At 42.7% G+C, this 25924-nt stretch overlaps 1 protein-coding gene across 7 annotated transcripts in view; it reads right to left on the bottom strand.

Annotated features, from left to right (window-relative positions):
* Positions 1 to 384: 384 nt before the first annotated feature.
* The window catches only part of myo7ba (myosin VIIBa), a 152293-nt gene continuing 126753 nt past the window's right edge, over positions 385 to 25924 (bottom strand). For 3 of the 7 annotated variants that reach the window (XM_045687975.2, XM_045687976.2, XM_082957105.1), the window contains 17 exons: positions 25888 to 25924; positions 23193 to 23319; positions 22382 to 22545; positions 19914 to 20095; positions 19593 to 19714; positions 18605 to 18759; positions 18065 to 18218; positions 15631 to 15786; positions 11595 to 11700; positions 10989 to 11102; positions 10693 to 10780; positions 10335 to 10441; positions 8706 to 8891; positions 8136 to 8252; positions 7709 to 7792; positions 6486 to 6605; positions 385 to 1316 (listed from right to left, as the gene is read on the bottom strand). The exon at positions 25888 to 25924 is cut by the window's right edge and continues 81 nt beyond it. In XM_045687975.2, the coding sequence (XP_045543931.2) occupies positions 1221 to 1316; positions 6486 to 6605; positions 7709 to 7792; positions 8136 to 8252; positions 8706 to 8891; positions 10335 to 10441; positions 10693 to 10780; positions 10989 to 11102; positions 11595 to 11700; positions 15631 to 15786; positions 18065 to 18218; positions 18605 to 18759; positions 19593 to 19714; positions 19914 to 20095; positions 22382 to 22545; positions 23193 to 23319; positions 25888 to 25924 (2115 nt within the window). In that variant the 3' untranslated portion in view covers positions 385 to 1220. The other 4 variants (XM_045687978.2, XM_045687977.2, XR_014379045.1 and 1 more) reach the window with 4 other exon arrangements.

Below are 25924 nucleotides of genomic sequence, written 5' to 3'. Positions count from 1 at the left end.
AGTATAGTTATAGTGTAGTTGGGGATGTAGTTAAAGTATAGTTATAGTATAGTTGGGGGTGTAGTTATAGTATAGTTATAGTATAGTTTGGGGTGTAGTTATAGTATAGTTATAGTATAGTTGGGGATGTAGTTGTAGTATAGTTATAGTATAGTTGGGGATGTAGTTATAGTATAGTTATAGTATAGTTGGGGATGCTGTAGAGTTAATGAATACAGAAAACCTCCTCAAACCCTCAGAAAAAAACACCACAAACAGAATCCACACCAGCAACAGGTGTAATAGGATCAGACACAGGAAAAATATTTTGTGTCAATTTTAACAAGTAACGTCATCATTATGCAAAACAAAATCATCTGTTTTCAACAAAAGAAGCAGTCCATCAAAACTTTTTGTGGATGCACAAAGGCAAACAACACCTGTTTATTCATCAGAGACAGTAGATACATGACGGCAGAATTGTAAACATTTCATGATCAATAATTTCAGGTTTTATTTCAGTCATTTTTGTCAGTTATAAATAAGTTATGCCTTCCTTTATCTGTGGCAGGGCACATAAAACATTTGTGGAAAGTTTTGTGTCATCATATTTCAAGTTAGATATGCTGTTGTCTATTGTCCTGTATGTAGTTAACTTTTACAATGCACAAATTACATGTATAATTTAGAATGAAAAAAGTATCTTGTGTGTGTGTGTTGCATATGTTTGAGTGTGTATTAGAATATCAGTTGTAAATTCAAGGCACAGTTTGCATCATGTTTCTACCATCCCAGCAGCTCAAGGTCCTCACATGATCCTGTTACCATGGTTCCCACTATATGACCAAGCTGCAAAGTCAAAATTGGCTATATCATAAAAAAATGTATGACATTTTCACGATATGGGTCTTAATTTAAAGGGATAGTTTGGGATTTTGGCAATGCCCTTTATCTACTTCATCGGAGTCAGATGAACTGGTGGATACCATTTTTATGTCTCTGTGTCCAGTATTATTAAGGAAGTTAGAGGTATTTTCAAGAGCCGATGCTAACTAATTAGCGTCAGTGCAATGACTGGAGTCTATGGGTATCTGCTAGCATGCTATCCCTTTAAGGTTCAGGTCAGGCATGAGGTTAAGTAGTGTGGGTTAACGGTAGGGTGTTAGGGTTAGGTTTAAAAAGCAGGGTTTCCGACTTTGCAACTTGTCCAGATAGTGTCGACCTGGTTTACATGTCACATGTTATTCGTTGTATCTCTGGTTTCTGGTCCTAACTGCTTTCCTCTCGTTCAGGTACATGTTGACATAAGAGGTCAGAAGATCATCCATTTTATAACCCTGATGGACAAAGACACAAAAAGCACAATATGAAAACATTATAATCAGAATAAATGTATCTTATTAAGGCCAGGCACTACACCCAAATAGGGATATTTTTTATTTTTTTACAATTAACTTTTTTTTACCAGTTGAATGTAGATACAAATATGATTTATTTTTTGTATTACACATTTTGTAAAATATTATATTGAAATATGCAAATGAGGTGATATCTCATTAAATATGCTCATATGTGACCCGTTTCAAGAAGCTAGGTGTATGTGGCATGTCACTACTTAACAGGAGAGGCATTTTAACGTAAACATGTATTTTTTTTTAATCAAAATACGTTGTTTTTTTTTTGACAGAAATGCCTTCTTCTTGAACATGTAAACTTTCACGTGCCTTAATAACAAACTTGTATGCCATCTGTAAATACGAATAAAATTGTTAAATTACGAGCCTAGTCGGTTTAGCCACGGAAAAATACAGGAACCTTCCTACTAGCTATGATTGGCTGAGATAATGGGTGGGCTGGACATGCCGAGAGATGAGTTTGGATTGGTCTGCCATGTTGCTCGCTTCTGTCTATAACATGAGCTGCTCAGTATGTGTAGGTAATCCGTTCTACTGTGTTTTCATTTTTTTGATATCATGAAGAACTGAAAAAGTGTTGGAGTGCTGCCCTGAAGTTAATAACGCTGTCGACAAAGATCAGTGGGAAAAAGTTGTGCCGGACTACTTTCTGGAGGACGATCGTGCCATGATAACTCTCTCTGACTCTGAAAATGAATCAGACTATGAGGAAATCCTTTGATTTAGGTAGAAAACATTTTCATTGAACCAGACATTGTGATGGGGGAAGAAACAGCGATCAACGGTGTTGTTGTCACGGAAGAAGTTGACAGAGTTTTGAAATCAGTGGAATGCCCGGTGGAAGCAGAGATGATTGCCAAATGCGGAGCGAGCCGAAAAGAAAACACAGGAGACTGTTGTATAAAAAAATCTGTCTCCTGATTACATCTTCAAACTAAAGGGCAACGATAGCATTCATTACAGAGGGTGAAGCATTCATCCATTGTATACGGATAAGTCTAGCTACATTTCCCGATATTATACGTTTCTAATTTTGTCAGAAAGTCGTGTATGATCTGTGTAGTAATATTATTTGTATCTAAGAAAGCATTTTGTATTGTATTGCTAGTTATAGCCTAATTGTAGCTAGCTAGCTAACATTTAACCTAGTTGGTTAGCTTTAGCTACCTGCAGATTCATGCATGGTGCATAGTATTATGAGTTGGGATTATGATTCATTGTTTAGCTAGCTAGCTTCATGTCTAAACAAAAGACTCCACTATGCAATTTATCCATTTCACTGTTCCGTTTACACCTTCGCTATCCTGTGCATGTGACAAATAAACATAGATTTGATATAGTGTGTGTTTAACAGAGATGGTAATGTGAAGAACAACATGATCTGCACCGAAGTCAGATTAGGATATACAGTGCAATCGGAAGGTATTCAGACCCCTTGACTTTTTCCACATTTTGTTACAATACAGCCTTATTCTAAAATGGATTGAATAAAATGTTTTCCTCATCAATTTATACACAATACCCCATAAAGACAAAGCGAAAACAGGTTTTTACCTTATTTACATAACTATTCAGGCCCTTTACTATGAGACATGAAAACGATCTCAGGTGCATCCTGTTTCCATTGATCATCCTTGAGATATTTCTACAACTTGATTGGAGTCCACCTGTGGTAAATTCAATTGATTGGACATGATTTGGAAAGGCACACACCTGTCTACATAATGTCCCACAGTTGACAGTGCATGTCAGAACAAAAACCAAGCCATGAGGTGGAAGGAATTGTCCATAGAGCCCCAAGACAGGATTGTGATGAGGCACAGATCTGGGGAAGGGTAGCAAAAATTGTCTGCAGCATTGAAGGTCCCCAAGAACACACCATCATTCTTAAATGGGAGACTTTTGGAACCACCAAGACTCTTCCTAGAGCTGGCCGCACAGCCAAACTGAGCAATCGGGGGAGAAGGTCCTTGGTCAGGGAGGTAACTAAGAATCCCAACGGTCACTCTGACAGAGCTCCAGAGATCCTTTGTGGAGATGGGAGAACCTTCCAGAAGGACAACCATCTCTGCTTCACTCCACCAATCAGGACTTTATGGTAGAGTGGCCAGAGTGAACCACTCCTCACTAAAAGGCACATGACAGCCTGCTTGAAGTTTGCCAAAAGGCACCTAAAGGACTCTTAGACCATGCGAAACAAGATTCTCTGGTCTGATGAAACTAAGATTGAACTCTTTGCCCTGAATGCCAAGTGTCACGTCTGGAGGAAACCTGGCACCATCCCTACGGTGAAGCATGGTGGTAGCAGCCTCATGCTTTGGGAATGTTTTTCAGCGACAGGGACTGGGAGACTAGTCAGGATCGAAGGAAAGATGAACGGAGCAAAGTACAGAGAGATCCTTGATGAAAACCTGCTCCAGAGCGCTCAGGACCTCAGCCTGGGGTGAAGGTTCACCTTCCAACAGGGCAAGAACCCTAAGCACACAGCCAAGACAATGCAGGAGTGGCTTCAGGACAAGTCTCTGAATGTCCTTGAGTGGCCCAGCCAGAGCCCGGACTTGAACACAATCGAACATCTCTGAAGAGACATGAAAATAGCTGTGCAGCAACGCTCCCCATCCAACCTGACAGAGCTTGAGAGGATCTGCAGAGAAGAATGGGAGAAACTACCCAAATACAGGTTTGCTAAGCTTGTTGCGTCATATCCAAGAAGAATTTGAGGCTGTAATCATTGCCAAAGGTGCTTCAACAAAGTACTGAGTAAAGGGTCTGAATATTTATGTAAATGTCATATTTCAGTTTTTTTTAAATAAATTTGCACCAAAAAAATGATTTTGCATTGTCATTATGGGGCATTGTGTGTACAGTATATTGATGAGGATTAAAAATATATATATATTTAGAATACACACACACACACACACACACACACACGTCCGTTTAAAACATATACATGTTATCTCCTGTTAGGGCCTATACATTTTTTATACTACTATAATGTCTGAGTTTGTTGTCTTGGATGTTTTTCTAGACATCCTCACAGTCGTCTTTGTTTATTACTATTTGCAGCTTGTCTTCTCAATTAGTTACCGCTATAATATTCTTATATTTTGTGTCGTCTTGGATAATTCTGTATAAGTAAAGTAACTTGTACTGTGAATAATTGTAAAACTGAGAGTTCTGGAGGTTGTACTTTTTTAGATTCTCAAACGTATCGGCAGGTAACCTAGTGGTTAGAGCGTTGGGGCGGCAGGTAACCTAGTGGTTAGAGCGTTGGGACGGCAGGTAGCCTGGTGGTTAGAGCGTTGGGACGGCAGGTAGCCTGGTGGTTAGAGCGTTGGGGCGGCAGGTAGCCTGGTGGTTAGAGCGTTGGGACGGCAGGTAGCCTGGTGGTTAGAGCGTTGGGACGGCAGGTAGCCTGGTGGTTAGAGCGTTGGGGCGGCAGGTAGCCTGGTGGTTAGAGCGTTGGGGCGGCAGGTAGCCTGGTGGTTAGAGCGTTGGGGCGGCAGGTAGCCTGGTGGTTAGAGCGTTGGGGCAGCAGGTAGCCTGGTGGTTAGAGCGTTAGAGGCAGCAGGTAGCCTGGTGGTTAGAGCGTTAGAGGCAGGTAGCCTGGTGGTTAGAGCGTTAGAGGCAGGTAGCCTGGTGGTTAGAGCGTTGGGGCGGCAGGTAGCCTATTGGTTAGAGCGTTGGGGCGGCAGGTTACCTAGTGGTTAGAGCGTTGGGGCGGCAGGTAGCCTGGTGGTTAGAGCGTTGGGGCGGCAGGTAGCCTGGTGGTTAGAGCGTTGGGGCGGCAGGTAGCCTGGTGGTTAGAGCGTTGGGGCGGCAGGTAGCCTGGTGGTTAGAGCGTTGGGGCGGCAGGTAGCCTGGTGGTTAGAGCGTTGGGGCGGCAGGTAACCTAGTGGTTAGAGCGTTGGGGCGGCAGGTAGCCTGGTGGTTAGAGCGTTGGGGCGGCAGGTAGCCTGGTGGTTAGAGCGTTGGGGCGGCAGGTAGCCTGGTGGTTAGAGCGTTGGGGCGGCAGGTAGCCTGGTGGTTAGAGCGTTGGGGCGGCAGGTAGCCTGGTGGTTAGAGCGTTGGGGCGGCAGGTAGCCTGGTGGTTAGAGCGTTGGGGCGGCAGGTAGCCTGGTGGTTAGAGCGTTGGGGCGGCAGGTAGCCTGGTGGTTAGAGCGTTGGGGCGGCAGGTAGCGTTGGGCCGTCATTGGAAATAAGAATTTGTTCTTAACTGACTTGCCTAGTTAAATAAATATACATTTAATTTTTTAACATTTTTAAATCTATCCCCTTGTCTGTGAACATCTGAAACCTGCTCAGTTCTTTTTCATTCCATAATTTAAATGTATCATCAATCATACTTGGCTTAAAGTCGCCGTCCATTACAATTTTCTCGCTGGTAGATCAAGTCTGTTTGGATATCTTTTATTTTGGTGATCTTTGTCCAGACCTTTGTGGTGATATTTATGCAGGAAATGTTCTATCTTCCAAGTACTTGTTATTGATTGTCTTCATTAGTAATGGTTGTTCTGATTGGTTATTCTTATCGGAGTTTGTCCCACTGTTTAAAAGTGTTTGAAGTAATATTTATTGGTAGATTCTGGAACAGGAATACACATCTTGGGAGGACATCCATTTTAATAGTTTCAATTATTCCTGTTAAATTATGTGTAATTTAATGCAGTGAGCTTTGTAATTATGGATGTACAGTATGTCGCTTTTAAATGTGGTAAAAATGCAGGACATTTTGATGATGTTAGTCTGATAAACTAAAGCAAATATACATTTTAATCAAGATTTAGACATTTCTATGTTTACTTTTAGAAAATACTAAAATTAATGAACAAAAATACCAAAAAATCTCAAAATGAATAGGTAGATGCAAAAATGTAATTTCAGCCTTGAAGGTTGAATATTTCTAACATGAGCTAATAAAAAATTACAGAAAGCTTAATCGCTGCCACAGGGGGAAAAAGTCTGGCCAGTTTTTTTCCCCTGTTGCAGCATTAGGTTTCCGTAACGAATAGGAGAAAGAGGTAGACAAAATAACTAGTTACAAGTCAACAGTAAAACAAAAACAAAAACGGTAATAAATGTCTTTACCAGTGATGTTTCACAGAGGATCTTGTTTCCCTTGACCAGGTTGCCCACGGTGATGTGGAAGTAGGTGGATCCACTGCACCAGTTAGCGATACGGTTGAACGGGTGAGTCGCGAGGACATCCTACGGGACAGATAGACAGATGGGTTAGACAGACATCTCTTTACTGTTCATGCTCTCCGTTCAATATTAATGTTAGTGGACGGCCATGTAAAACATAGCTTAATGAGAGGGCCATGAACATTTACCTACTAATGGCTTATACTGTTAGAAAACGCTGATTTTTCCCCCTTTTTTTGTTGTAGTATTTATTATTTATCTATGATTTGTATGCACTTTTCATACTAGAATGCACTGCTATAGTAAATAGTTTGAAAAATAGTACATTCTGGATTTCATTTTCAGAATGTATATGCTATGAACAACCTATTTATGATAAAAGTGGGAATAGGACTTGACATTGTTTGGTTTCAACATCTACTCAAAATCAACTTTACAACTTGACATGCTATTAGATTGCAGATGCCTTATTATTGTAATAATGTTTTATATAATTAATTAGTGGTCAGGGAAGATCCAACTCATTTCCTGGTGGACTGGTCTCAATTCATTGTTGTCCATCTCCTTGTGAATTTACCACAGACTTACAGTCGCTAGCGAATCTACTAACTCGTTACAATCTCAGATTTCATCTAGTATAAAATGTGTCCCTTTGTGATGAACACAAAGTGGTTTTGTTGCACATCTTCAAATTGTTTTATTTATTTTTTATTATAAAATGAAATATAAATCTGTGCGTTTGTCATAGAATACATTCCTATAGCCGTAGTGGACTCTCAACGTTGCAGCTGTGTGCCTGAGATGTACCCTTACAACACTAATTGATGGTCAGTCCAATCAGCGAATGAGCATTAAGGCGGGACTCTCGAGCCGCCAATGGCTGTGGATATGTAACCCGATGCCCCAGAATCAAATCGAGGCTAACTGAATTAAAGCGGGGAAGCGGGACTATCAGACAGAACTGCCGTGAAGCAATTTGGCCTAACAGAAGTTGATTTATAAGCAAATTTCCTTGGTATGCCTTGATAAAACAATTACATTATAACGAAAGCCCCAGAAATAGAGTAATTAACATTAAAGAGGAGTCCTTTATAATCCATTCTCTCAAGAAGAAAACAAGGAGTCTCTGATGGTGAATGAAGAGTGTGTGTGTGTGTGTGTTTTACCTTGGTTTTCGGGTGGATGATTGAGACCCCCTGTTTGCTGATGGCAATTCTGACGATATCTGGGAAGTTAGGGTCTGATGTTTGCTGGAAAAAGAAAAACATCTCTATAGGTGATGGAAAGCAGAGTAGTGGCTGTTCTTTCATCACTTAGAGACTAATTGTGTGTACCAAATGGCACCCTATTTCCTATATAGTGCACTACTTTTGACCCAAATGGCACCCTATTCCCTATATAGTGGACTGCTATTGACCAGGGCTCATAGGGTGCCATTTGGGACACAGCCTTACAAGAACTTTAAAATGGGTCCATGAAACGAGCTGTGTTCTTCGAACCTACTGCAGTACACCGGCTGGAAAGACCCATTTCTCCTGAGGGAACTTCATTTGTGATAAAAAATCAAATCAGTGTCGAAGTGCTGTCCCGTACCTTCACTTCAAAGAAAGCACAGCCGAAGGTGGGCCAGCGACAGACCACCTTGAGAAACGCTAATATGGCTTCTTCAGAAGTCATACTAGCCTGCTTGTTGTAGGCTGCAACGATGTTCTGGTAAGCAAAGACATTAAAATGGTCAACAACAACAACAAAAAATCCCTTTCTAAAACATTTTACATAGTTGATCCTCTGACCTCACCGATTTAATGAATTGAGTTAAGGGTCATTTGAGTTCAGGGATCATGTAGAGGGTAACTTGGAGCTGCAGTCACAGACAAAAGGGACACTACCGACTGTCTTTGTATACAGGCCACATGACGTCATTGAAGGAACACTATGTGCACTCATACACTCCTCCCAGGCATTGAGATTGGTGTAAACCATATTTCTTATACCGGCCCAGGAAAGTGAACAAGTGCACACTTTTGGAGGAAGGGAGGAGTAAATGTATTAAGGAGAGACTCTCTTACTTCGATGTGTGACAACTGTAAAAAATAATAATAAAAAAAAACGGCTTTATAAAGAAACGATTGATTGATCGATCAATTGATTGATTGATTTTACCTTCTGCCAGTCCGTAGCAGACATGGCCTTCAGCATGTCGTTGGGCACCAGATCTTTCAGCATCTTGGGGATCATAACGAACTGGGACTTGTCGTTGTTGAACTTTACCCTGAAGAGCAGAGCCCCTATGTTCACCATGTCCTCCTTGGTACATCGATGGTACCCTCTCAGGTACTTAGGTAGCTCCTAGTGGGGAGAGAGAAAGGCTGTCTGTTAGTATAATGTACTGTTAGCAGTGTTAGGGTCTATTCAGAAAGTAAACCAAATTCCAATTCCAATTTTTCCTAATTGAAAACGCATTTAGGTAGAATTGGAAGCTGAATGTCAGTGTACTTCCTGAATTGACTGTTAAAAAAAAAAATGAAACACAGAGGACATTAACCCATTCACTAACAACACAGAGGACATTAATACATTTACTAACAACACAGAGGACATTAATACATTCACTAACAACACAGAGGACATTAACACATTCACTAACAACACAGAGGACATTAACACATTCACTAACAACACAGAGGACATTAACACATTCACTAACAACACAGAGGACATTAACACATTCACTAACAACACAGAGGACATTAACACATTCACTAACAACACAGAGGACATTAACACATTCACTAACAACACAGAGGACATTGAATACATTCACTAACAACACAGAGGACATTAATACATTCACTAACAACACAGAGGGCATTAATACATTCACTAACAACACAGAGGGCATTAATACATACACTAACAACACAGAGGACATTAATACATTCACTAACAACACAGAGGACATTAATACATTCACTAACAACACAGAGGACATTAATACATTCACTAACAACACAGAGGGCATTAATACATGCACTAACAACACAGAGGGCATTAATACATACACTAACAACACAGAGGGCATTAATACATACACTAACAACACAGAGGGCATTAATACATACACTAACAACCGACCGCTGTCCCAACTGCACTGGATAGATAAGTACATCCACCTATATAATTTATTTAGCGTTTAGTAGACCTATAGCACAAGGAACTTATACATGTTTGAACACATTCTTCTTGGCCAATGGTAATGGCAAGGAGAAGTCATCCATTTTCAAAATGAATAGTTTTGTTAGACAGTTGTATTATTTTGACCTCCCCCACAGTTCATTGGAAGAGGAAGTGTAAACTCCCGTGTGGCTCAGTTGGTAGAGCATGGTGTTTGCAAAGCCAGGGTTGTGGGTTCGATTCCCACGGGGGACCAGTACGGGGGAAAAAAATTATGAAATGTATGCATTCACTACTGTAAGTCGCTCTGGAAAAGAGCATCTGCTAAATGACTAAAATGTAAATGTAGCCAATTAGCTAAAAAAGGTATATTGGAAGCAGAGAGAAAATGTTTTGCCATGGCTAGTCCTTTATTCCCCTGCTCAAACATTATTTAAAAAAATTTATTGACATTTTTTTTTCTTAAATTCTCAGCGATATTCATAAAAAATATTATGTTTTGACATAAAAAAAATATATACACATTTCCCTTCAAAATAAAATAACCGGCCCCTGGTTGAAAGTAGTCTTTCACTACACAGGGAAGGTGTTGTTTGGGACTCAGGCATTGTAACGTACCTGAGGGTAGTGAAAGATGAGGTCAGCCTCCAGGTCTCTGCCAGGATTGACGTTAAACCACAGCTTCCTCATGAAGAACACTTGGTAGGACATGTTCATGGGTCCTCCTACACACAGACAGACAGACAGACAGACAGACAGACAGACAGACAGACAGACAGACAGACAGACAGACAGACAGACAGACAGACAGACAGACAGACAGACAGACAGACAGACAGACAGACAGACAGACAGACAGACAGACAGACAGGCAGACAGACAGGCAGACAGGCAGACACACCATTGTTAAGGGTTCAAAACTGGGTCGTGGGTAATATCAATGGCATTTCTAAGTCATGATGTGATCTTATCTTACCCTCTTTGACACTCTTGGCTTTCTTGGACCAATCAGTGATCTGTCTCAGGCTGTCAAAGAAGTAGTCTGAATCATTCAGACTGAGAACCTGGACGACATACGGACAAAAAGGACGTCACGCAAACTAGAGACTTAAATCTACTTGTTGTATATCTGAGATTCAGGAATCTAGCCTGGTCTCAGATCTGTTCGTGCTGTCTTGCCAAAGACCATATGAGTCCAGGGGAACCAGGCTACTATGAATCACTGAGGTTATAATGACATTTATTGATGATATTGTTATATCGATGACAAACCTTGTCAGGTGTTTTGACGAAGATGCTGAAGCCGTCAGATGAGACCAGCTGGAGCTTGGTGGAGATGGTCTGACAGAGGTCCCTGATCCTAGTACTGGTGTTGACCTCAAAGATCTACAGAGGGAAGAGGACAGGGAGTAGGGATGAGAGAGATATTAGTGGAGGTGAAGGGATTTTTTTATTTATTTATTTTATCTTTATTTAACTAGGCAAGTCAGTTAAGAAGAAATTCTTATTTTCAATGACGGCCTAGGAACAGGAACGAACTTGCCTCGACAGAGTTGTACCATGTCAGCTCGGGGATCTGAACTTGCAACCTTTCGGTTACTAGTCCAACGCTCTAACCACTAGGCTACCCTGCCGCCCCAGGGTGTGAGGGATGTGAGAGATAATAGTGGAAGTAACCCCAGGGGACATATAGTACAGTTCAGTACAGGTTCTATACAGGTGCAACAAAAGAAACACCATTTGCCTGGACAATTGTTCCGATCCAGCTCAAAGGACCAGTGTTTATGAAAGTGACTGTACCATGTTTTTTTGTACAAATTATGAGAAGTTTAGCTTAGCACTTGTCAGAGTAACCCGTCATGGCGTAGGGCTCTTTACCTCCTCCATGTCGTTGGGGAAGTGGACCTTGTGGAAGATCTGGGTGGAGTTCTGTTGAATGGCATCTATCTCCACCTGGTGAGGAGGCAGCTTCCTGGGCTCTATCCTGATAGATAACACACATTACAGTACAACCACCTTAACCACTAACCCCTGACCTCTAACCCCTGACCTCCACCTGGTGAGGAGGCAGCTTCCTGGGCTCTATCCTGATAGATAACACACATTACAGTACAACCACCTTAACCTCTAACCCCTGACCTCCACATGGTGAGGAGGCAGCTTCCTGGGCTCTATCCTGATAGATAACACACATTACAGTATAACCACCTTAACCTCTAACCCCTGACCTCCACCTGGTGAGAAGGCAGCTTCCTGGGCTCTATCCTGATAGATAACACACATTACAGTATAACCACCCTAACCTCTAACCCCTGACCTCTAACCCCTGACCTCTAACCCCTGACCTGATGCCTGCTAGAACTGAACCAACAACCTTGGTGTTACTAGCACCACACTCTGCATCTGCACTCTCTGTTCAGCAGCGGTCTCTGCTCAGCAGCGGTCTCTGCTCAGCAGCGGTCTCTGCTCAGTTTGGCAGCTGCATGAGTGTGAGAGGGAGATGCCCGTGTGCTTCACGGTTCACCGGATCTTTTTTTCCTGCAGTGTTTTTTTGAAGATCACGACGCAGCGCTGTGGTTCAGCAGCAGATGATGCGCTGTCCGCCACTGACTTGTCATTCCCACTCGTCATCACTCACCGCTGTCATTAAACGGACTCATGCTAGCCATTAAGTTCTGTCTGAACTCAATTGTCATGAAACGCATAAACAGCGATGAGTTTCTCTCTTTCATACAAACTTATAACGAGGAGCGACCACAATGTGTTTTATGCTTAGTAATGAGTCTCTCATAACGAACAGATTAATATAACGACACATCCTGACCAAAACATCCACAGCATGACGGTAAACCCAGGGAGTTCTATCAGAACAGGACAGCATGACGGTAAACCCAGGGAGTTCTATCAGAACAGCATGACGGTAAACCCAGGGAGTTCTATCAGAACAGGGCAGCGTGATGGTAAACCCAGGGAGTTCTATCAGAACAGGACAGCATGACGGTAAACCCAGGGAGTTCTATCAGAACAGGACAAGATGACGGTAAACCCATGGAGTTCTTTCAGAACAGGGCAGGATGACGGTAAACCCATGGAGTTCTTTCAGAACAGGGCAGCGTGACGGTAAACCCAGGGAGTTCTATCAGAACAGGGCAGCGTGACGGTAAACCCAGGGAGTTCTATCAGAACAGGACAGCATGACGGTAAACCCAGGGAGTTCTATCAGAACAGGGCAGCATGACGGTAAACCCAGGGAGTTCTATCAGAACAGGACAGCATGACGGTAAACCCAGGGAGTTCTATCAGAACAGGACAGCATGATGGTAAACCCAGGGAGTTCTATCAGAACAGGACAGCATGATGGTAAACCCAGGGAGTTCTATCAGAACAGGGCAGCATGACGGTAAACCCAGGGAGTTCTATCAGAACAGGACAGCATGACGGTAAACCCAGGGAGTTCTATCAGAACAGGACAGCATGATGGTAAACCCAGGGAGTTCTATCAGAACAGGGCAGCGTGACGGTAAACCCAGAACAGGGCAGAATGCTTCAGGAAACTGTTTCGACTGTGGATAAGTAAGTCAGATAGCAAGGCATTGTTGTCATTTTATAACAGGTGATGATTAGCAGAAATAAGGGAGTAGTATCTCTCATAGTAGTAGATGTGAGTTTCTCTTCCAAACAATCTCCTGGCCTTGTACACAGCTAATAGCTAACATTCACCAAAGCAAGCTATCTACTGATAGTGCAACCCTAGTAACAGTACATATGGAGATGAAAAATTATCAGGCCTACTGTACATTTTACTGTAGAAATGATTGTTCAAAACTAGCCTAGGTTGGAACTGTTGTTGTTAAAATACAATAATTGTTATTCTTAACTGGAATAAACTGATTGAAGCAAGATGCTATTTGAGATAAACCCACTCACACAGTTCTGGGTTGTTCCATCTACACCAGGAAGTGGTCTCCTGCCTGACTGAGAACCCACTCACACAGTTCTGGGTTGTTCCATCTACAACAGGAAGTGGTCTCCTGCCTAACTGAGAACCCACTCACAAGGTTCTGGGTTGTTCCATCTACAACAGGAAGTGGTCTCCTGTCTGACTGAGAAAGCAGTAGATGTTCTGGTCCAGTTTGGCGCCTCATGCCGATACGAGACAGGGTTCTCAACTCTTACATACTTAAAAAAACAAGTACAGAAACAGACTCAATGCTGAGCATTCTTCTGTGTTGCAGTGTCAAAAACGGAGCCCAGAATAGACATGCTTGTTGAAAACTTCAACCAGCCACAGACCTCTCATTAGGACTGTGTGTGTGTGTTTTCTGGTCTACATCTGTGTGATGTAATGAATCAGTTAATTCTCGTTCAGATAAAAAAAACATACGTATTGTATTTTAAAACAGCAACAGCTCCAACCTAGACTTTCTTTCAACAGTAATTTCTACAGTAGGATGTCCAGTAAGATGTCCAGTAAGATGTGCAGTGAGATGTGCAGTAAGATGTTCAGTAGGATGCACAGTAGGATGCACAGTAGGATGCACAGTAAGATGTACAGGAGGCCTGATCATTTCTACAGTAAGATGTACAGTAGGATGTACAGGAGGCCTGATCATTTCTACAGTAAGATGTACAGTAGGATGTACAGGAGGCCTGATCATTTCTACAGTAGGATGTACAGTAGGCCTGATCATTTCTACAGTAAGATGTACAGTAGGCCTGATCATTTCTACAGTAAGATGTACAGTAGGCCTGATCATTTCTACAGTAAGATGTACAGTAGGCCTGATCATTTCTACAGTAAGATGTACAGTAAGATGTACAGTAGGCCTGATCATTTCTACAGTAAGATGTACAGTAAGATGTACAGTAGGCCTGATCATTTCAACAGTAAGATGTACAGTAAGATGTACAGTAGGCCTGATCATTTCTACAGTAAGATGTACAGTAGGCCTGATCATTTCTACAGTAAGATGTACAGTAAGATGTACAGTAGCATGTACAGTAAGATGTACAGTAGGATGTACAGTAGGATGTACAGTAGGATGTACAGTAGGCCTGATTTTCTACAGTAGGATGTACAGTAAGATGTACAGTAGGCCTGATCATTGTTCATCTGTACTGTTTCTTAGGGTTGCATTTTCAAAAAGCCTGTGTGTCTGTTCTGTTATTCATCTGTGTGATGTGATCAATCCGTTTATTCCAGTTCAGAATGAAAATGATTTATTGTATTTTAACAGCAACAGTTCCAACCTAGACACATATGTAATAGTGTTTTTAATGAGGGAAAATAAACATTAATAGATATTTATATTAATATTTATTTTCGTTGTTATTTGTTTTTATCTATATTGCATTTGTTTTAGGCAATAAGGGCATTGAAATGTACGGATATTTACATATAGTTGCATATTTACCTCAGCTTGGGACCCAGGAAAACAACATTTCTAAATTGGGTCCCAGGCTGAAAAAGTTTAAGAACCTCTGGGTTGGGGAGATGCAGTTTAATGGGGTTGAGGAGATGCAGTTTAATGGGGCTGAGGAGATGCAGTTTAATGGGGTTGAGGAGACGCAGTTTAATAGGCCGCCTCTAATGGGGTTGAGGAGACGCAGTTTAATGGGGTTGAAGAGATGCAGTTTAATGGGGTTGAGGAGACGCAGTTTAATGGGGTTGAGGAGACGCAGTTTAATGGGGTTGAGGAGACGCAGTTTAATGGGGTTGAGGAGACGCAGTTTAATGGGGTTGAGGAGACGCAGTTTAATGGGGTTGAGGAGACGCAGTTTAATGGGGTTGAGGAGACGCAGTTTAATGGGGTTGAGGAGATGCAGTTTAATGGGGTTGAGGAGATGCAGTTTAATAGACCAGCATAATAGGTACAGTAAGTAAAGACATTCAGTATTTGATGTGCTCATGTACCTCAGTGATCCCTGTAGGCGCTGTAGACAGTCAGGGGCCAGGGGTTCACGCCGTCGGGACTCCAGGAAGCGCTGGGTGTGTTTGAGCAGCGACTGGCTTGGAGGGAAGAGACCACAACACAGCCACAGCAGCTGCCAGCCCTGCTCCAGACTGAACCTAACAACAACACCATCAATACCATCATTATCATCATTATCATCAGAGACAACAGCACAGCCACAGCAGCTGCCAGCCCTGCTCCAAACTGAACCTAACAACAACACCATCAATACCATCATTATCATCATCAGAGACAAACGCAGCTGCCAGCCCTGCTCCAAACTGAACCTAACAACAACACCATCATTATCATCATTATCATCAGAGACGACAACACAGCCACAGCAGCTGCCAGCCCTGCTCCAAACTGAACCTAACAACAACACCATCATTATCATCATTATCATCAGAGACGACAACACAGCCACAGCAGCTGCCAGCCCTGCTCCAAACTGAACCTAACAACAACACCATCAATACCATCATCATCATCAGAGACAACAGCAGCTGCCAGCCCTGCTCCAAACTGAACCTAACAACAACACCATCATTATCATCATTATCATCATTATCATCATCAGAGACAACAGCACAGCCACAGCAGCTGCCAGCCCTGCTCCAAACTGAACCTAACAACAACACCATCATTATCATCATCAGAGACAACAGCACAGCCACAACAGGTGCCAGCCCTGCTCCAAACTGAACCTGGGCTGAGGATGTTACAACATCATTGTTACAGGATCAGCAACACCACATTAGGAAAAACTATTCTTCCTCTTGTGTTGTATAACCTCCCATCTACGTATAGGAGCAGTGGCGACTCGTCATTCAGGGCAGGTGGGGCCCCACCTGTTTTGAGACCCACATATTTTGCAAAACAAATGTCCTCTCCTCCATTGTCCTCTCCTCCGTTGTCCTCTTCTGTTGTCCTCTCCTCCGTTGTCCTCTGTTGTCCTCTCCTCCGTTGTCATCTGTTGTCCTCTCCTCCGTTGTCTTCTGTTGTTGTCTTCTGTTGTCCTCTCCTCCGTTGTCTTCTGTTGTCCTCTCCTCCGTTGTCCTCTGTTGTCCTCTCCTCCGTTGTCTTCTGTTGTCCTCTCCTCCGTTGTCCTCTTTAGGTCCTCTCCTCTTTAGGTCCTCTCCTCTGTGGTCCTCTCCTCTGTTGTCCTCTCCTCTGTTGTCCTCTCCTCTGTTGTCCTCTCCTCTGTTGTCCTCTCCTCTGTTGTCCTCTCCTCCGTTGTCCTCTCCTCCGTTGTCCTCTTTAGGTCCTCTCCTATGTTGTCCTCTCCTCTGTTGTCCTTTCCCCTGTTGTCCTTTCCCCTTCTCCTTTCCTATTTTCTCCCCTGTTGTCCTTTCCCCTTCTCCTTTCCTATTTTCTCCCCTGTTGTCCTTTCCCCTTCTCCTTTCCTATTTTCTCCTCTGTTGTCCTTTCCGCCGTTGTCCTTTCCGCCGTTGTCCTTTCCGCCGTTGTTCTTTCCGCTGTTGCTCTGTTTGAAATATCTTTCCCAAAGGGTTCATTCTACCATGAATTTAGATTACAGTTAAAAAGCCCCTCATGATTTACACAGATGAAGTCTAGCCCTGGACTGACATTAAGAATCTCCATTGAACATTTCATATTTTTAGTCTTTGCTAATCTATATCCGCGTCTGTGAAACAGGCCCTAACAGCCTACCTGTTGTTGTTGGTCTATGTGTCTGTGAAACAGGCCCTAACAGCCTACCTGTTGTTGTTGGTCTATGTGTCTGTGAAACAGGCCCTAACAGCCTACCTGTTGTTGTTGGTCTATGTGTCTGTGAAACAGGCCCTAACAGCCTACCTGTTGTTGTTGGTCTATGTGTCTGGGAAACAGGCCCTAACAGCCTACCTGTTGTTGTTGGTCTATGTGTCTGTGAAACAGGCCCTAACAGCCTACCTGTTGTTGTTGGTCTATGTGTCTGTGAAACAGGCCCTAACAGCCTACCTGTTGTTGTTGGTCTATGTGTCTGTGAAACAGGCCCTAACAGCCTACCTGTTATTGTTGGTCTATGTGTCTGTGAAACAGGCCCTAACAGCCTACCTGTTGTTGTTGGTCTATGTGTCTGTGAAACAGGCCCTAACAGCCTACCTGTTATTGTTGGTCTATGTGTCTGTGAAACAGGCCCTAACAGCCTACCTGTTGTTGTTGGTCTATGTGTCTGTGAAACAGGCCCTAACAGCCTACCTGTTGTTGTTGGTCTATGTGTCTGTGAAACAGGCCCTAACAGCCTACCTGTTGTTGTTGGTCTATGTGTCTGTGAAACAGGCCCTAACAGCCTACCTGTTGTTGTTGGTCTATGTGTCTGTGAAACAGGCCCTAACAGCCTACCTGTTGTTGTTGGTCTATGTGTCTGGGAAACAGGCCCTAACAGCCTACCTGTTATTGTTGCTGGTCATCTGTTTCATGATCTGACAGTAGATCTCGTCTCTCAGGGCCTCGTCCTTGGTGGCTGGGCCAAAGATCTGGTCTGTCAACTCTACAGGACTCTGTATCTGCTTTGTGGGGTAGTCCCCCATGTACTTCAGGATAGGTACACACAGGTCAAGGACTGGTAGGAACACATCTCTGAAAACTGTATTTAAACAAACTGCATGTCATTTGCCATCCTACCACAAAAGACATTTAACACATTTAGCCACTTACAATAAGTGCAACTGGTTTCTGCATATCATATATAGTTTCATCTTCGGGTCTGCATCACTGTCCATGCACTTTGGTCTGAATAGAAAGCAAGGTAGTGACAGCATTTTCTTTTCTCAATAAGGATATCACTGAAGATCAGAATATGTCACTCTAGATAAGAGTACTTGCTAAATTACTAAAATGCAACGTTGAGGCGATTCCAAAGATGATCTTGAAGATAATGTGGAAGTAATCTGTCAGTGAGAAGGTAGTAAATCAATTATTAAAGGATATCAGTGAAGGCCAGGCAGGCTCGGTGGCTGAGCTCAAAGTTCCCCGCCAGCTTCTTAAGAAGGGGCTGTTTGATTGGCTCCCTGGAGTTGACCCACAGCCTCTCAGGGGCCACGTTCTTAGAGATCACCTGACGGTTCACATCCTTGATGGGCTGCCTGGAGGGACAGACAGAAGTACAGAACTTTTAGGAGCTGTGAAAATCAGGATGTTTTCCCATATATATTACTATATATATAATATATATTACATGTGTTAGTTCTATACCATATATATCGAAATATTCTTGGCTATACTATTATCACTTTTTCTGTTAATATCGTATTAGAAGTTTCTCTGTTACCTGAAGTATTGGTAGGAGAACAGTTACCTGAAGTATTGGTAGGAGAACAGTTACCTGAAGTATTGGTAGGAGAACAGTTACCTGAAGTATTGGTAGGAGAACAGTTACCAAAAGTATTAGTAGGAGAACAGTTACCTGAAGTATTGGTAGGAGAACAGTTACCTGAAGTATTGGTAGGAGAACAGTTACCTGAAGTACTGGTAGGAGAACAGTTACCTGAAGTACTGGTAGGAGAACAGTTACCTGAAGTACTGGTAGGAGAACTGTTACCTGAAGTACTGGTTGGAGAACTGTTACCTGAAGTACTGGTAGGAGAACTGTTACCTGAAGTACTGGTAGGAGAACTGTTACCTGAAGTATTCATAGGAGAACTGTTACCTGAAATATTCATAGGAGAACTGTTACCTGAAATATTCATAGGAGAACTGTTACCTGAAGTACTGGTAGGAGAACTGTTACCTGAAATATTCATAGGAGAACTGTTACCTGAAGTACTGGTAGGAGAACTGTTACCTGAAGTATTGGTAGGAGAACTGTTACATGAAGTACTGGTAGGAGAACTGTTACCTGAAGTACTGGTAGGAGAACTGTTACCTGAAGTATTCATAGGAGAACTGTTACCTGAAGTATTCATAGGAGAACTGTTACCTGAAGTATTCATAGGAGAACTCTTTGAGGGTTACGGGGGCCACTCGCTCCACGGTGCCTGTCTCCTTCTGATTGGCTGCCATGATGCTCTTCCTCTGGTCAGGTGACAGGTTAAGAAGACTCTGGAAACATTTTAGTAATTTAACCTGACTGATAATGATCAGGGTATTGAAATAAGGTAGGTAAAACAACCACAAATCACCATGAATAAAACCTTACTTCAAAATAGCATCATCAGTAGCAGTAAGAGTAAAATTAAGGATTCCATTTCTTCAGCCCATATTTCATCTTAGATAGTAAAACAAGAACATGCATTCATACCATGACTTCATTGGTTGGTTTGGTGAGAGTGGGCAGGACCAGGATGGCGTCGGTGGGTACCGCCCCCGTTTTGCCGGTGCGTTCGTTCTTGCCCTTGATCCAGCCGCGGCCGACAGTCAGCTCGTCGTCTTTAATGAGGACAATCAGCTCTCCTTTCTTAAAGCTCAGGAACGTAGGGTCGTCTATATGAGAGAGAGACAGAGAGAGAGAGCGCGTTTCATTTCCCTAAATTAGAGTGTCATTTCCCCAAATTAGAGTGTGTCATTTCCCCAAATTTGAAATCCTTATTCAAGTGTCAAAAACCTCTCTGATGAGGCTACCTGTCCTGTTGGGTGAGGACGCAGAGAGCTGTGGGTTGGCAGCGCACTACATTGCTGCCTGCCATAAGATGAGGGACAGTGTCTAACAGACCAATCAACCTGCACATGTCTTCTACTGTATGCTTATTGTTATTGTCCACTGTATGGTTATTTTGACCCTTGGTTATTGTTGTTACAGTTTTAAATGTCCAAAGCTTTGGCAATATGTAAATTTTTGTGTCATGCCAAAAAAGCAAATTAGAGAGAGAGACTGAGGGAAAGAAGAGAGAGAGAGAGAGACTGAGGGAAAGAAGAGAGAGAGAGAGAGAGAGAGAGAGACTGAGGGAAAGAAAAGAGAGAGCGAGACTGAGGGAAAGAAGAGAGAGCGAGACTGAGGGAAAGAAGAGAGAGAGAGACTGAGGGAAAGAAGAGAGAGCGAGACTGAGGGAAAGAAGAGAGAGCGAGACTGAGGGAAAGAAGAGAGAGAGAGAGAGAGACTGAGGGAAAGAAGAGAGAGAGAGCGACTGAGGGAAAGAAGAGAGAGAGAGCGACTGAGGGAAAGAAGAGAGAGAGAGCGACTGAGGGAAAGAAGAGAGAGAGAGAGACTGAGGGAAAGAAGAGAGAGAGAGAGAGACTGAGGGAAAGAAGAGAGAGAGAGAGCCCGAGGGAAAGAAGAGATAGAGAGACTGAGGGAAAGAAGAGAGAGAGAGAGACTGAGGGAAAGAAGAGAGAGAGAGAGACTGAGGGAAAGAAGAGAGAGAGAGACTGAGGGAAAGAAGAGAGGAGAAAGAAAAAAAGAGAAAGAAAAAAAGAGAAAGAAAGAGAGAAAGAGAGAGAGAGAAAGAAAGAGAGAGAGAGAGAAAGAGAGAAAGAGAGAGAAAGAGAGAGAGAGAAAGAAAGAGAGAGAAAGAAAGAGAGAGAGACTGGGGGAAAGAGAGAAACCACAAAATGGGACAAACACCAAATCAAGACTCCGCATGCAGAATTCTGCAAAAATATCCTCTATGTACAACGTAGAACACCAAATAATGCATGCAGAGCAGAATTAGGCCGATACCCGCTAATTATCAAAATCCAGAAAAGAGACGTTAAATTCTACAACCACCTAAAAGGAAGCGAATCCCAAACCTTCCATAACAAAGCCATCACCTACAGAGAGATGAACCTGGAGAAGAGCCCCCTAAGCAAGCTGGTTGTGGGGCTCTGTTCACAAACACAAACAGACTCCACAGAGCCCCAGGACAGCAACACAATTAGACCCAACCAAATCATGAGAAAACAAAAATATTATTACTTGACACATTGGAAAGAATTGGGAGCAAACTAGAATGCTATTTGGCCCTAAACAGAGAGTACACAGTGGCAGAATGCCTGACCACTGTGACTGATCCAAACTTAAGGAAAGCTTTGACTATGTACAGACTCAGTGAGCATAGCCTTGCTATTGAGAGAGGCCACCGTAGGCAGACCTGACTCTCAAGAGAAGACAGGCTATGTGCACACTGCCCACAAAATGAGGTGGAAACTGAGCTGCACTTCCTAACCTTCTGCCAAATGTATGACCATATTAGAGACACATATTTCCCTCAGATTACACAGACCCACAAAGAATTAGAAAACAAAGCCGATTTTGATAACCTCCCGTATCTATTGGGTGAAATACCACAGTGTGCCATCACAGCAGCAAGATTTGTGACCTGTTGCCACAAGAAAAGGTCAACCAGTGAAGAACAAACACCATTGTAAATACAACCCATATGTATGCACGTTTATTTTCCCTTTTGTACTTTCGTTACCATTTGCACATCGTTACCAAACTGTATATATACATAATATGACATTTGTAATGTCTTTATTCTTTTGGAACTACTGTGAGTGTAATGTTTACTGTTCATTTTTATTGTTTATTTCACTTTTGTATATTATCTACTCCACTTGCTTTGGCAATGTTAACATATGTTTCCCATGCCAATAAAACCCCTTACATTGAATTATATTGAATTGGAGAGAAACCAATGAATATAGCTGACATACTACTGTACTAAACAAAACTAAGTATGTTCAACTTAAAGATGCAATTTTTGTATGTTGAAACCAACGTATCTAAAACTTGATTAAATTGAGCTAAAATACAAATGTTTCTAAATCCTTGGTTGGTGTTCGTTTTACCTTGGTTGACTTCCTGCAGGGCCACAGCATACTGGGAGCGTTCCCTCAGTCCTCCCAGGAACATATGCACCAGCTCTGCTATGTTCCCAGCCATCACCGCGTTCAGAGAGAAGTCTCCTTTCAGAGTCAGGAGACTCACAGACTGGCCAAACGTCTTGCCCTCCCTGAGTGGAAGGAGGAGAATCACTCATATTACTGAAATATACTAGTTAACTCATAACGTAGTATCCAAGACATAATCCAGGGGTCGTATTCACTACCCAGCAAACCAGGAACATTCCCAGAACGTTAGATAAAACCCTAACTACAGAATCTCAGCTAACATTAGCATGATAACATCCCCAAAAAATACAGATAATGTTTTTGATAACAAAATCTATTTTTATATAAATAAATAAATAAATAAAAATAAATATATATCCTTGGAATGTTCTAACATTCACTAAAATGTTGTGCCCAACATCTATGACAACCACCACAGAACATTCCCCAAACATTCACATTAGGTTTCCAGGTAATGTAATAGCACAATGTACCAGTAATGTTTTCCCAGCAAACCAAAATTGAACCTGTGAAAGTTCCTAGAACATTCATTAGGTTAATGCAAATGTTCCCATGACACAAAAACTGTCCAACCACTGTGCAGCCTTTGACCTAGCTTCCTGGGGACGTCCCAAACGGCACCCTATTCCCTATATAGCGCACTACGTTTGATCAGAACTTTATGGGCCCTATAGTAGTGCATTATATAGGGTGTCGTTTAGGACTCACCTTAACTGTGAGCTTTAACCTATAGCTACCTGTGCTGTACCTCATGGTATTGACCCCAGTGACCTCTGGGTAGGAGAGCTGCAGCAGTCTCCTCTCCTTCTCGTCCAGGAAAGTGATGCCTGTCCAATTGATCGCCACAATGAACTTGTTTTTAGGAAGTGCAGGACCTGGGAATATGCATAATAGGTTAAATCAGCGGAATAAACAGAACGCCTGCTTCCCAAATCCCATCCTGTTCCCTATATAGTCCACTCCTTTTTACCAGAGGCCCATCAGCAGGGAAGGAGAACAAGAGGGAGAGCAGCACTAATGGAAACTGGTGGCTAAGCAGCATTGCCTTTCCTTCCTCCCACTGTCGCTGTCTCTCTGCCACGCTAACAGTGATCCTTCCTCCCACTGTCGCTGTCTCTCTGCCACGCTAACAGTGATCCTTCCTCCCACTGTCGCTGTCTCTCTGCCACGCTAACAGTGATCCTTCCTCCCACTGTCGCTGTCTCTCTGCCACGCTAACAGTGATCCTTCCTCCCACTGTCGCTGTCTCTCTGCCACGCTAACAGTGATCCTTCCTCCCACTGTCGCTGTCTCTCTGCCACGCTAACAGTGATCCTTCCTCCCACTGTCGCTGTCTCTCTGCCACGCTAACAGTGATCCTTCCTCCCACTGTCGCTGTCTCTCTGCCACGCTAACAGTGATCCTTCCTCCCACTGTCGCTGTCTCTCTGCCACACTAACAGTGATCCTTCCTCCCTATTCCCTACAGATGTCAGATCTTAATTTGATCACTCTTTTGTAGTGATTTCCCCCCCCCCTTAGCATTCAAATGAGCTTTGTGATTTAGATACGTTCACTGAAAACCCGCTTTCTCTCCATACGGGGGCAGTCGAGCCATTCGCCTGCTATCAAAATCATCATTCCTCTCTCCCTGGCTTTTAAACGCTGAAACACCAAACATAAAATGAATAAACATCCTAAATGGTACTGTAGGGCCTACAGCTAAACTATAGCTTACAGTAGCCTATCAAAAGTCATTGCAGACACAGGCTTATAATATCAGACGTAAAGACAAGTAGACTTTGAAAACAGTGAGGTAGCCTACGGAATGGAGCACAGTGATGCATGCCCATGACTTTCTGAGATCTACAGTATATATTATTGAAAAAGAGGACATGTTAATTAAGGTTTCTAGCCAACTACCATGTTGATGTGGGTTCCAGCCCATATATACATATAGTCCTACCATGTTGATGTGGGTTCCAGCCCATATATACATATAGTCCTACCATGTTGATGTGGGTTCCAGCCCATATATACATATATAGTCCTACCATGTTGGTGTGGGATCCAGCCCATATATACATATATAGTCCTACCATGTTGGTGTGGGTTCCAGCCCATATATACATATATATAGTCCTACCATGTTGATGTGGGTTCCAGCCCATATATACATATATAGTCCTACCATGTTGGTGTGGGATCCAGCCCATATATACATATATAGTCCTACCATGTTGGTGTGGGTTCCAGCCCATATATACATATATATAGTCCTACCATGTTGGTGTGGGTTCCAGCCCATATATACATATAGTCCCACCATGTTGATGTGGGTTCCAGCCCATATATACATATAGTCCTACCATGTTGATGTGGGTTCCAGCCCATATATACATATAGTTCTACCATGTTGATGTGGGTTCCAGCACATATATACATATAGTTCTACCATGTTGGTGTGGGTTCCAGCCCATATATACATATATAGTCCTACCATGTTAATATGGGTTCCAGCCCATATATACATATATAGTCCTACCATGTTGGTGTGGGTTCCAGCCCATATATACATATAGTCCTACCATGTTGATGTGGGTTCCAGCCCATATATACATATAGTTCTACCATGTTGGTGTGGGTTCCAGCCCATATATACATATATAGTCCTACCATGTTGATGTGGGTTCCAGCCCATATATACATATATAGTGCTACCATGTTGGTGTGGGTTCCAGCCCATATATACATATATAGTCCTGCCATGTTGGTGTGGGATCCAGCCCATATATACATATATAGTCCTACCATGTTAGTGTGGGTTCCAGCCCATATATACATATAGTCCTACCATGTTGGTGTGGGTTCCAGCACATGCTCTTCTGGCACAAACAATTCAATCTCCCCCGATTGGCTTGATTTAGTTACACATTTATTAATCTATGGACAGTCCAGGGATATTTTCCTCCTGATCTTTATAAGAAATTCCCATACCAGACACTATTTTTGATTTTCTGATCCATGCCCCTACCTTTGTTTTTACCCCCTAGAGTTGATTTACACCATTCTTTTCAATATAGCCAATTTTGACTTTGTGGCTGCGGTAACTAATGAAAACCGTTGTGCCTGTTGTTCAAACACGTATCTGCCCTCTCATTGGCTAGAATAGTTCCACCTGACCTTGCCTCCTCCCAACTGCCTTCCACTTTGAAGACATTTATTTTCATTGTTAAAGCGGTCACTACATTATCTGGTCAAATATAATGGATCATCTGCGACTACATAGGGAATAGGCTGCCATTTTGGACACAGTCTAAATATGTCAATCTCCCTCATGCCAAGGATTAAATCTGTGATAAGAAGTATGTGAAGGCACTTTTTTTTTGGGGGGGGGGGGGAGAAGGATGGAGAATTGGGATGCAGCGTGAGATCACTTTATATGAGAGAACCATGTTTTTATACCTGATAACTTGGCGGCCTCGAAGAACCTGGAGAAGAA

The sequence above is a fragment of the Salmo salar genome, chromosome 10 (genome assembly GCF_965601325.2).
Source record: "Salmo salar chromosome 10, fSalSal1, whole genome shotgun sequence".
Classification (NCBI taxonomy): Eukaryota; Metazoa; Chordata; class Actinopteri; order Salmoniformes; family Salmonidae; genus Salmo; species Salmo salar.
This window is presented reverse-complemented; position numbering and strand designations above follow the sequence as displayed.